The 12,951-nt window shown below is 42.3% G+C and overlaps 1 protein-coding gene across 1 annotated transcript; it reads right to left on the bottom strand.

The window, feature by feature from the left end:
* Window positions 1-4,651: 4,651 nt before the first annotated feature.
* LOC106807657 (bolA-like protein 3) lies at window positions 4,652-10,147 on the bottom strand. Its single transcript, XM_014810070.1, has 3 exons — window positions 10,142-10,147; window positions 9,388-9,610; window positions 4,652-5,769 (listed from the first exon to the last, which is right to left on the bottom strand). The coding sequence occupies exons 1-3, from the start codon at window positions 10,145-10,147 to the stop codon at window positions 5,615-5,617; spliced, it is 384 nt and encodes a 127-aa protein (XP_014665556.1). The 3' UTR covers window positions 4,652-5,614.
* Between the last annotated feature and the right edge of the window lie 2,804 nt (window positions 10,148-12,951).

The raw sequence follows: 12,951 nt of genomic DNA on the forward strand, positions 1-12,951 counted from the left end.
AGCTCATACATTTTATTTTTTCTTTCCCACTCTTCTTTTGGGGGGGCTTTTTGGTTTTGACCCCCCACTTTTTGAATTGGAGGGGCGGCTGCCCCCCCTGCCCCCCACTTCCGGCGCCGCTGGTTCTCACTTCACAACACACACACACACGCGCGCGCGCACACACCCGCGCGCACACACACACACACGCATACTTACACACAAAATCATGGTGATCCAAAATCGTGGGGGGGACATTTGATATGATGTCCCCCCTCTAAAAATTCGTGGGGGGACATGTCCCCCTGTCCCCCCCTGGATTTGCGCCCCTGGGTGTGCCTGAAATTACTGCAACTGTCCAGATGTTTTCTACAATGGACAATTTTACGGTTGCACATGATAGAACCTGTCTAGTTAGCCCAACTGTTATGAATATTATTTAATTTATATTCAATCGAATTGCAATTAGAGCATGATAGTTTCTAATTACCAAAATAATTGATAGTTGCTATGTTAAAAGTAAACGATCATTCCATACGTCGCGTCTATCGTTCAGAGATAAATTGCTTCGCCATGCTTAGTTTTCTTATTTTAGTCCATGGGCCAATACACATGTCGGTACCATTTTGAGGGACAAAGGCTCACTATATTTTTTTTTAAAGATCATCACCTTGGGCACATTTTTCAGTATGATGAACATTCCCAAGTAGTAGCTTTATACCTTTTTTTGTGGGAAAATATGCTTTTTGGGGGTAAAATTTCGTTTTTGAAATATTCCTTATAAAAAGGGTATGAACAGCTAGAAAAAAAGGTAGAAATTATGAAAAAAGGTAGAATTGATTTTTTTTTCTAGCTGTTCATGCCCTTTTTATAAGAAAAATTTCAAAAACATGAGTTTACCCCCAAAAAGCATATTTCCCCACAAAAAAGGTATAAGGCTACCACTTAGGAATGTCCATCATACTGAAAAATGTGCCCAAGGTGATGATCTTTCAAAAAATTATAGTGAGCCTTTGTCCCTCAAAATGGTACCGACATGTCATTTTTTTGGTATTGGCTCATGGACTATGTAGTAAAATATACGAATTTAAGCAGGCGACGACAGCGATTGAACATGGCAGCATTTATCCCCATGAATCTGCAAGTGATTTTACCGATAACAATACTTTTCAAGCTTAATGCAGAGACTGACCGGTGCATGTGCACGCGCGATTGTGTGTGCATGCACGTGCGCGCGCGTAGGGGTGCGTGTGCGTGCACGCGTTTGTTTTTCTATGTCTGTTTTTCTATTCTATGTTTGATGTTGTTGTTGGAGTTGTGTGTGTGTGTGTGTACGCGCGCGTGTGTGTGTGCGCGTGCGCGCGCGTGTGTGGGGCACTTGGGTGTGTGTTTGCTTTATTCTCAGGTAGATTAAGCCTGAGTAAATTAGGTTTAGGCAGATTAATTAAGAATAGGTAGGCCAGCTAGCATACTTGGTTACAGAACACGACGAGCCAAGTCGTTAGCTGTCTATATATATAAAGATAGTGTGTGTGTGTGTGTGTGTGTGTGTGTGTGTGTGTGCGTGTGTGTGTGCGTGTGTGTGTATGCGTGTGTGTGTATGCGTGTGTACGTACGTGGGTACACGTTTACGCGCGCGGTGGCATGTGAGTTTGACACTTTTGGGACCAGCAAAAAAAAACTTTGTGCTCTGGAACGAACCAGTTAGTATAGCAGAATTTTCAGGGAGTCACGCGGACTCCTGCATTATTATGTCAAATCAGGGAGTCCGGCAGTAAATAAGGAAGCATTTGACTCCAGACTCGCGTTAACTTCGCACCCTGCATTGGGCTGCATAGACTGGGGAATCTGGGGGATGTGCGAGCTGAAAAATGCGAGCTGCGACAGCCAGCTCGCACATCCCCTAGACCGTACACTGCGCGCGCGCGCCATCGGCATTTCTGATGACGACTTACAGATGGGAAATTAGCTGTTGTTTGTATTACATGGGACCTGTCTGAGGGCGTCGACTTGTACATAATGACGACTTATAAATGACGACTTAGGCAGGGCTATTCCAATGGGTTTACTATGAGAGAAAATCGGGACTTTTGACTTCCATGACGACTGATGCGAATTGACGAGTTAGACGATGCCGACTTATGCGAGTTTTACTGTATTACTCCCCAGCTTGTCTATTCAGATAGAGAGCTTTAATAAACTAACCTTGGCCAAATCCCAAGATGTAGGCCACGCCTCATCGTCGTTGACATCCCATCTTCCGACGTGTGCCGGCATAGAAAGGGCAGAGAAGAAAAGGTAACCAAAGAGAATGATGATGATGATGATGAGGAGGAGGAGCAGGAGGAGGAGGAGGATAAGGAGGAGGAGGAGGAGGATGAGCTGGTGGCGGTGGCGGAGGGGGGACCATGAGGAAGAGGAGGAGGAGGAAGAGGAGGAGGAGGAGGAGGAGGATGATGAGCTGGTGGTGGTGGCGGAGGGGGACCATGAGGAAGAGGAAGAGGAGGAGGCGGAGGAGGAGGATAAGGAAGTGGTGGTGGTGATGGAGGAGGAGGTGGTGGTGGTGATAGAGGAGGAGGAGGAGGAAGAGGAGGAGGTGGCGCGACGGCGATGAGATTTAGTAGGATGAGGAAACCATTTCTCAGCTGCGCAAGGGTAACGCGCCCCCCATCCGTAACAGTTTTGTCTGATCATGATTTTTTACACATGGATCAATTTCAACCGATTCATATACTGCGGAAGTTCGCGTGGAGGAAAATGCATGAGGGCGTGAGAAACGGGAACCTGGTTACAGTGATACTTTTCACTGATTCTATATGAGGGCATTCGACTCCTGCGCACAGAACAAAGCGAAACTCCTCAAACTCCAGGTCTATGGCATTCCCGGGAAGGTGATCCAATCAATAAGTGCCTTCTACTCGTAGACACCTGCCAAGGTTTTCATAGACTAAAGAGCAAATAGGTTTTCTCTGGATACTCGCTAGGGTGATCCCGGGGGTACACGGGAAACGCCCGCATAGGCCACCGCGGAAGGGGACATGTCGCCACACCAACAGGTAAAGCTTTGACGCGACAGGGGACAGATCATCACAACGGACATGCGCTACACACATTTACGCACGCATATGTTATACGCGCACATAGAAATATATATAGACACCCTATATTACCAGACACCCTAGTCTACCTATATTATTTCGGTGTATGCGCAGCATATAGCATAAATGAACCGTATTAAAAGACGAATAACGCTTAAACTGGAGCATTGTTATATTTTATTGCCCACATGAATCGCATTGACATGACAGCGTGCGTATAGTGATCATCCATAATTTTAATTCAGACAAACTACGCACGTGATTACCATAGCCTGAGCTATTCTATATTACACTTGTATACAAGTGTCGATGCGTCAATTCTAGCCACGGCATCGCGATTAGTAATCTCGATGACATTACAGTGCCACCTATTGAGCAAAATTATAACGTTTAAGGGAAATTAGGGAATTAGTAAAACGACATTCCTGAGGTTGCGTGAAACAGGCAGTGGCGCACATTTGCGCGCCTGCAGAGATGGCATTAATTAATAGCACGCAATCTCAGAGTGTACGCGGTCTTATTAACATGCTCCATAGATCATAGACGGTGGCATGCAGCGGGCGTCTAAAAACATATTCATTGATACAATGAGAGCCTAGCGCGTTAAGCGTCCATGTCAGGTTTCTCGGCATGAATAAAATCAAGATAAAATCTATATCATTTCAAGCTGTTAAATCGACGCGGCTCGCAATCGATGCTGTCGTAAATAAACTGAAATATTTACAAGGTGCGTTCTCGGCGATGTAATTACACAGCTCCTCTCGACGTAATGCGTGCTTTTGGTCACGAGGAAAACGAACGTTTCCCACAGGCATTGTTTCAGCCGACGCACGTGTTTCTTATTGAGGTATCTATGTGTATAAGTAAGGCTGTTAGTCGTTGAAACCGCATTAGTGTTGAATTGCACCATTAATTATTCAGGATATGTTACAATAAAAAGAATTCGCGAGCATAGACATTCACGAAATAATTACGACATTAACGTGAATATTCGCAACGCACTGTCGATGGCTCGCCACGCATAGAGTTGATGGCACGTATCTGCTAAACGTTTACGTTTTTCAGATAGCCTTTTCTAACAAATCTGATCCATATAATTTGGAAACAAACTAGCAGCGCCATCTGTCGGCAACCGGATTGCCACTGTATGTTCCGCTGTGTAAGCACGCCTCGACATTGAGCAGGTTTACGTTGACACGTTGATACTTTGATCATTAGAGTTAAAAGGCCGCCTCTACCGCACCTCATCCGTGTACACAGTCACTTCGGTTGTCTTTCTGTAGAGCGGAAACATTCTATAGAGACTAGAAGCGCAACTGCGCGGGTTTGGCGAAATACGCGCGCCCAGTAGAATGATGCATTCTGGTGGCCTGTCATACATGGCAATTCTTGACAACGATCTTAGTAGCATATACGAAAGACAGGCACCGAGCTGCCTTACATCGCTTAGACACCAGATGCGGTGATTCGTCTCCAGGTATAACGGTGCTTCGAAGAACCTGCATTTGCATGCCGGTACTACTGTAATGAGGGAAAATGTACACGTATATTATATAAGACGAAGAAACAGGCAGTCACAGGAAAATGTTCTTTTATTTGAGCACAGCACAGCACGTACGTACAACAGTACGTACTGTTACATTCTACAAAACGGCCAGTTCCATGATGTTGGCGTTACCGGTGTCTAACAATGTCATACATACAACAAATGTTAAGGAAATGTACGATTTTGCTCCATGCACCGGCGCCAGCCATACACGCGTTTCGTTCGTACCATCTGTCCGCATATTGCTGCATTGATCCGACTGGCGCTAGCTTGTTTAGTCAGAATGTCCCCATAATGATGGTAGATGTACCGTTTTTCGCTTGAATTCAAGCTCTTCCTCCGCTTTGGGTGGTTTACCACACGTGACGTATGCTCCGAATAATTATTATGCAGAATCATGACATATGGAGTATTTTGACATGGGCAAAGTAAAACATGTGAGAGTTAAATCAATCACACTGTGTTGTTTTGCTGTCCTCACCATAAGAGCACAAAAACCATGCCACACAAATGAATTTATAAACACTAAGGCGGCCTTGGCCCATCATTATTATGGTTTAACTACAGATCATATTTTATCGTGCAAGGAGGGATGAAGTTCTTCCTGTAACATAAGAACTTGCTTATGTTATTACTACATACATTACACGCGTAACCAGAATTGACTACTAGCAATCACTCAGATATGGTGATATTTAGTTTGCAGCTTACAAAAACAACTAGCTCTACAAACAGGCTATATTATCCTACTGATAAATAACAATAGTTTCTGTACCACATTTGCCCATCCACATCCAAATTATGGACCTTGATTAATTTACAATATTAACAACAACAAAACTTCAATGTGATTGTTTAGTTGAGCAAAATATATTAGAAATGGAAAAACTAATCATCAAATATGCTTTACATTGTTCACTAATTATAAAATTGGTTAAGCCCACTACAATCAATTTCACTACCCATGAAAAAGCCTATTTCTGCATGCACCCTATGACTCTCCCACTACAGTATGTATTCTTAATCCATGCATCTCCTTTATTTGTTCGCTTAATGCTTCTGTGACTTTCCGATGCTGGTTGACCTTTGACATTCCTTTAAACTCTGCAGTCTCGATGATTATATCATACATTGAACCACAACCACCTAGAAGAGTTTAGCAATAAATTAACATCATCAAATGGAAAATGAGGCCTGGGTCAGTCTGCCGAGTGATAACAATTTTATTCAAATTTCACATCAGATAATTCACAGCTAGTGGTTAATTTGAGTGTCATTATATGATTGTCAGGTTGGATAGCACTTGTAATATCAATATTCCCTGTGCACCTGCAGAGCACAGATCAGCCCTTCCAGGTTAAGTGTATACACCAAAGTTGAAAACTGAAGTGAGAGCTAGTGACATGAATTATTATTGTTTAATGAATGAGAAATATTGAATATGAGAAATAATGAAATGGTTTAAAGAGGATCTGCAATATCTTTCTAAAAACCACAAATAATAGATAAATAAACATGAGTATAATAATTGTCTGGCATTCCGATTTTTTCCCCCCCCCGTGAAAAATCGCGCCTATTTAGAATATGGCCCTTAAAACATCAACTGTCAACAAGCCACTCGCGTTCGGCAAGCATAGGCAATTTCCGAATTTGACGTCATTTCCAGCACCCACCTCGTCTAGTTACGCCTCGCTAACTATAGAAGTGAACGAGCGTGTTTGTAGTTCGAGTCAAATTTATATAATTTTTACGATGCCATGCAGATGTATTGCGGCCAATTGCTCGCACACAGGTAGTAAATTGTATGAGTGGCCGAAAGACGAATCCCTGAGAAAGAAATGGACCGCATTTGTATAATCTAAGCGATTAAAGTGGGTGGTATCCGACACAAGCGTGCTGTGTATGAAGCATTTCACGGAGAACTGTTTCCTTAACTTCATGGCTTTTCAGCAAGGATTTGCGAAGCAGTTAGCAAAAATTTTCTGTGATGTAGATATACCTGGATCATATAGCCGCTGACTATAAAATGTTGGAAAGTCATCTTGTGCTCTCTAAGTAATAGTATCTGTCCCATACGTCACCGTACGTATACGTAGCTGCACACGCCACACCAGCCCTGGCGTCCAGCTGAACAGGCACTAGTTGGAAAGTGAATCTGTACCCGTGTATCCCGGGGGTTTCTTCATAATATAGAACTAGTGTAACCTCGTAAATAATAGTCTTCAAAGTCCAAGGACTATACCAATATAATATATATATATATATATATATATATATATATATATATATATATATGCGTGTGCGTGCGTGCGTGTGTGTCTGTGTGTGTGTGCGTGCGTGCGTGCGTGCATGCGTGCGTGTGTGTGATATTATATTTTATATTATGATATATATATATATAATATAGTACTATACTGTAACATACTGTATACTACTGAATCATGCACGTTGTTGTTAGTATAACTATTAGACGCTATGCTAGGATTATTAAAGATCTATATAACATAAATTTGTGTTAAATCCGTATTACAGAAGTAGAGTAAGTAAATGATGGATTCATAACGTCTTTATAGGCTGAGGTTAGCACACGATGCGATTCCATCAATACACGTGCTTCCTCCATCATCATCCTCAACACCGGAGCCTTCTACATCTGGTAGCACCCCTGGCTCCCGCACAGCATCCATCAAACGAGTGGTTTCACAGCTCATCATAGACACTGGCAGGCTGTTATTGCTTTTGATCCGGAAGTCATACAACGTCATACTAGCTTCACCAGTCTCACAGAACTCAATATCTTCATTATCATCACTTTCACTTGCTGATTCTGTCAAAAAATCGCTCTGCGGTATATTAGAATTACTTTCTACGTTCATCGTGTCCGACATGTCTTGGAGATGACGTCACATCCGCCGCTGGGAAATTCGCGCCGTTTTCAAACACAATCTTTGGAAATATGTAATAGTGAGCCACCTGACCGTGTTACAGATGAATTATGCATGCTATCGTGAAATATAGACATTTTTCCCCAACATATATACCAAAATTATTAGATATAATCGCATAAAAATAGATATTGCAGATCCTCTTTAAATCTAAAATTTCATGTAAATAGGCCCTTTAAAATAATCACAGCTTCTTGAATGTGGGGGGAACTTAATCACGGCAAAGGTGGTTAAAAGTGCTTCTCAGAATCAGAAAAATCTTCTATTATCTAAAGCTTTAGTTATGAATAAGCCAGCCTTTATTAAGTAGCCAATACATCATATTTCATAAATGAAAGTGTCAATGACACTGTAGCTTACCTTGGGTGTGATAGAAGAGGGGGGTATATAAAGCAAGAGTATATATATGGGAGAACTCCCATTATATAGCATATCTCCCATTATATACTCTTGATAATGATGACATATGAGTAATTTTTGATGCGAAAATAAATGTTTCAGATCTGTTGGCATACAATCTGATGGCGTTGACCGTAGGCAGACACTGAAATGCATTGTGAAATTGCCAAAATCTACCTAATTTGCATAATTAAAAAATAAAATAAAAACCCGTGTGATATGTTTTGGGGCCAGTCCTTATTCATTCACATACCAGAATTGAGCAAAATCCGTGGAACCTGAACTGACTTATGGCCATTTCCATTTTTGCCAAAAAGTGGACGTCGCTCGAAAGTAGGTCAACTGGCGTGCTCCAAAATAAGACGTTCAAACCTCTCCCATAGGAGTAACAACTGTATGCAATTTGAAACGTGTGGGTCAAACGGTTCTTGAGTTATCGTTGACCGTAGGCAGACACTGAAATGCATAGGGGAATTGCGAAAATCTACCCAATTTGCATATTATTAAAAAAATATAAAAAAACAGTGTGATATGTTTTGGGGCCAGTCCTTATTCATTCACATACCAGAAATGAGCAAAATCCGTTAAAGCTGAACTGACAGATTCTGAAAACGGGAAATATTGTAAGTATCAGCTTTGTATATATAGGAAGAATGGTACATACGCCACGCTATGCATGGGTTGCCAACATACAATATTTTCCCTGTTTTCACAATAAATCACAAGGTAGTAACTAGGTATGTACTTTTACTTCATGTATCATAACATTTTAGTTTTCAAAATTCTGATTACCCTAACATTTGTTAACGCTATGAGCTACTATGTCACGCGAGTCACAGAATAGTGTCACGCGAGTCACATACTTAGGAGGATGTTGCTCACTTCAGATCAGGTTTATAGCAGTGTAAATAATGCATGGAGTGATCAAGGGTATTGGGTACCTAGTTCACCAGGTATAACTCAGATAAACCTTATAGTATTCTACGAAAAGTCTAAAGTGTGAAGTATACTTCAAAACATGTGTTAGTAGCCCGTCACGCAAGTCATGCATAATAGCTTGTGATATCTGAGAAAATATTAGTGTGGCTGCAATAACTTTAATGCTAAAATATGCATAACTGATACCTTTGCTAAAATGTTTTTTTTTAAACAAGTAGTAGCAAGCGAATATAGGACTGCCAGACCATTAGAAGATGGATTTTTGTAGAAATGTCACGTGAGTCCCGGTGGAATGGCTGAGATGTGTGATAAAGATATGAACACAAGTAGAAGAACACATGTATGTAAAAGCAATGGAACTACTCTTGCAGCGGACAACACTTTACAAGATGATAGCTATATACAGGTTACATCTTTCATTACCAATTTGCTCAATCTTCAATCAATAGCCCAATGTTAGTGAAGGTTGGCAATACTATACCTGATATGTCATTAACATCAATTATTTTCGCACTGGGAAACTTGCTCTTGAGTTGATCAGCGATGGATTGCTCTCCTTTTGTTTTTCCGGCTCCAGAACTCGTACAGAGGCACTTAACCACGTTTCTCGTCGATAATTGTTTCATTAGTATTTGAGACATGTGGCGACTACCAAGGGCCTGCAGAGTGTGATGTCGCATGACAGCAGCCAATACATTCCATGTCTATAAATACAAGAATTGAGAAATGAAACATTACATACAGTAATGTTCAATCACCATGATATCCAATAACCTAACTAGAACCTACAACTGTGTAAATAATGCTATAGATGCCTGCAAGTGATCTATTATCATGAAAGATCTAGTACTAGTGAACTGACAACAAATAACAGTAAATAACACAAAGTGTATGGACTCATTCCTGTTTGATGTTATTGCAATGTCATTAAGCAAGAGTTCTTGTATTTCCCCAATTATATTTTTGGTTTCAGCTAGGCTAATAACCAGGCCAGCCAACCAACCCAGGGTGACAAATATACAGCAGTAATATGTCAGCATGAACATGGTGCTTGGTCATGATTGAAGAAATAAATTTAGGTTCAGAATTCATGTACATACTATAACCTCACGTATTAAAAATTCACAACATCATTTAACTTCAGTATCTCAGTTTCTGGACTTTAGTAAGGTTTTCAACATTAGTACCCTATGACTTTCTGATTCAAAAACTCAGTCATATGATTTTGGGATTACCAACATCCTCAAGGATAGATCCCAAATTATCAGTGTAAACAGTAGCATTGCAGATGTGGTTGCAATTACATTACGTGTACCCTAGGGTTCGGTGTTTCGCCTGTATTATAAGTGTAACTGATAACTCTCTTTTTACCAATGATGCGACACGAATTACAGTAAATATGACCAAGTAGACCTGCAGCGCAGAGTATATTTACTCGTGTTGAACACCCAAAGAGGGCACTCCCTATAGATTTCATGGTATGTATGTGCTGAGCGGTGTCACTTTCCCCCGGGTGTAGAGGGAGGGTGCCGCTACGTGGCAGCACTAGTGTTAGGATTAGGGTTAGGGTCAGGGTTAGAGTTAGGGTTAGGGTTAGAGTTAGGGAAATAAGGCCATGTCCAGCATGGAAGTATGACTGTGGAATGACGGAAGTGTACGAAGTGACTAGTGCTGCCACATAGCGACACCCTCCCTCTACGCCAGGGGAAAGTGACACCCCTGCAGTTACAAGCCCCCCCCCCCGTTTTCACCTCAAAATTTCCGCTCCGGAGACCCCCCTTTTCACATATTTCCCATTCCGGAGACCCCCTTTTTCACACATTTCCAGTCTCTGAACATATGTCCTACTTTTTTCCACACTAGATTCCTACTCTTGTTGGGTTACATTATTGAAGGAAGTGACTATTCGCACTTATAAGTGTGGCCAGTGCTGAATTTTTCTCTAGGCCACACTTATTTTGATTACGTGCGGATAATGCTGAATTTTTCCCTTGGCCACACTTTTTTTGATCATACAACGCGCATGCGTTGCGTATGTCAGTATACACCATTGATTAATTTTTGTACTATGACACGCGTATATAAGAAAGCCGAGTCGGTTTATAGTTAGTGTTAGGGTAGGGGTTAGTGTTAGGGTTGGGGTTAGGGAGTAGGCATAGGCGACTCACTAGACTAGCATTAAATTACTATTAAAGGCATAAGATGACCATTGATTATGCAATTTTAACGAATGCTACAATAACTGGCACCTTAAAGTGGGGCCAAGTGAAAAATTCAGCATTTATCCGCACATAATCAAAATAAGTGTGGCCAAGGGAAAAATCTCAGCCACTGGCCACACTTAAAAGTGGGGCCAAGGGAAAAATCAGCTTATCCGCACGTAATCAAAATAAGTGTGGCCAAGGGAAAAATTCAGCACTGGCCACCAAAGGCGTTTGGAAGCAATATTATTAGTGCTGCGGCTTTGGTTGATAGCGGCGAGCCCCCGGGGAGGCGCAGCCACCCTGGGGGGTTGGGGCATGCCCCCCCCCCGTGAAAATTTTGAAATCTACAAGGGCAAATGGTGGGCTCTGGTACATTTCTGAGCATTGTGACTTTAGCACAAAAAGTGCTGTTTCACTGTAATTTTAGAAAAATACATGATGATTTGAAGATTTGTTGCTTAACAGAATTAAAATATTAAATAATGACCAAAAAACTCCAATTTATTTTTCTCGCTTTAACAGGTGGAATACTTTGGTAAAACTTCCTGAAAATACATTCCCATTCAAGACATGCATACAATTGTACTGGTGCTCACAAACGAACTGTTTTATATTCATCATGAAAACGCGCGCTGACCCCGGGCAAAGCATGCTCCCCTCAATATAACGCAACGGCATGCTGCCTGCATAGAATCACGAGTACACGGGAAGCAGAGGAATGTGTGCCATGAGTTCTGGATCATAAAATTGTATAGCTACAGGTGACCTGACTCATCTGACCCTGGTCTTCCGCTTATAGGGGCCTAGATTACACGTATATACATGACAGGCCCGTAGCCAGCTTGTGTATTGGGGGCGGGGTTCGTTTTTCAATGTTGGCAATTTGCTCGGCAGTGGGCGTGTACAGGATTTGCTACCAGGGGGGGGTCTAACCGTAACCCGAAGTTGCGAGCACGCGGAAGGGGCGGGTTGGCGGGCCCTCCCCCAGAAATTTTTTAAAATTACACCCCCTCAGATGCGTTTTCTGCGCGAGGCAAGGTGGCGGCTCCGGACTCCCTGCAGGACCCCCCTGTACACGCCCCTGCTCAGGCGCGGAAAGCGACCAGGCGACGGGAGCCAATGGCGACAGGCGAGCGGGCGGTGAGGGTGCGGAGGGGGGACGTGTTCACTGTTCACGCTCCCACACGATGGCCAGATTTTGCAATTATTACACTTAAAATTAGAGCGACCCTGAGTGAATTCTTTTGCAAGATTAAAAAAAAAAAAATTTTTGGCTGGGGCCGGGGGGGGTTTCGTTTCGAACCCCCGAACCCCCCCTGGACTACGCGGGCCTGCATGATATATGACAGCCGAAAAGACGGTATAAATTATGAAATAGTTCTTTTGGTCTACGGAAAATCTTATGGCCCTGAAAAAAGTGCCGCTGGCAGTTCCGACGCCCGTTGCTGGCCACACTTATAAGGTTTGCGGGCAAGGAACAAAATCAAGCAATTATCCGCACGTAATCAAAATAAGTGTGGCCAATGGGAAAAATTCGAGGCATTATCTGCCACGTAACTCAAAATAAGTGTGGCCAACGGAGAAAATTCAGGCATTTATTGCACGTAATCAGAAATAAGATGTGGCACGTGGAAAAATGTCAGCATTATCGCCTACGTAATCAAAATAAAGTGTGGCCAAAGCGGAAAAATTCAGCAGCTGGCGCACACTTAATACGGCGTGGCTTTTCTACGACCATTCGTAACAATTTTTATGGACTTATTCTTACGACATGCAACGCATAACGGCATAATAGTTTAAAGGCATAATATTCCATCGATTATGCAAAGGTGACGAATGCT

The sequence above is a fragment of the Priapulus caudatus genome, unplaced genomic scaffold (genome assembly GCF_000485595.1).
Source record: "Priapulus caudatus unplaced genomic scaffold, Priapulus_caudatus-5.0.1 Scaffold228, whole genome shotgun sequence".
Lineage (NCBI taxonomy): Eukaryota > Metazoa > Priapulida > Priapulimorpha > Priapulimorphida > Priapulidae > Priapulus > Priapulus caudatus.

What these genes read in the sequence shown, in the direction of transcription:
- LOC106807657 (XM_014810070.1), bottom strand. An exon ending in TGATGTTAATGACATATCAG is followed by an intron (nt 5,770 to 9,387) that starts GTATAGTATTGC and finishes AAACTCTTCTAG; the next exon opens with GTGGTTGTGGTTCAATGTAT.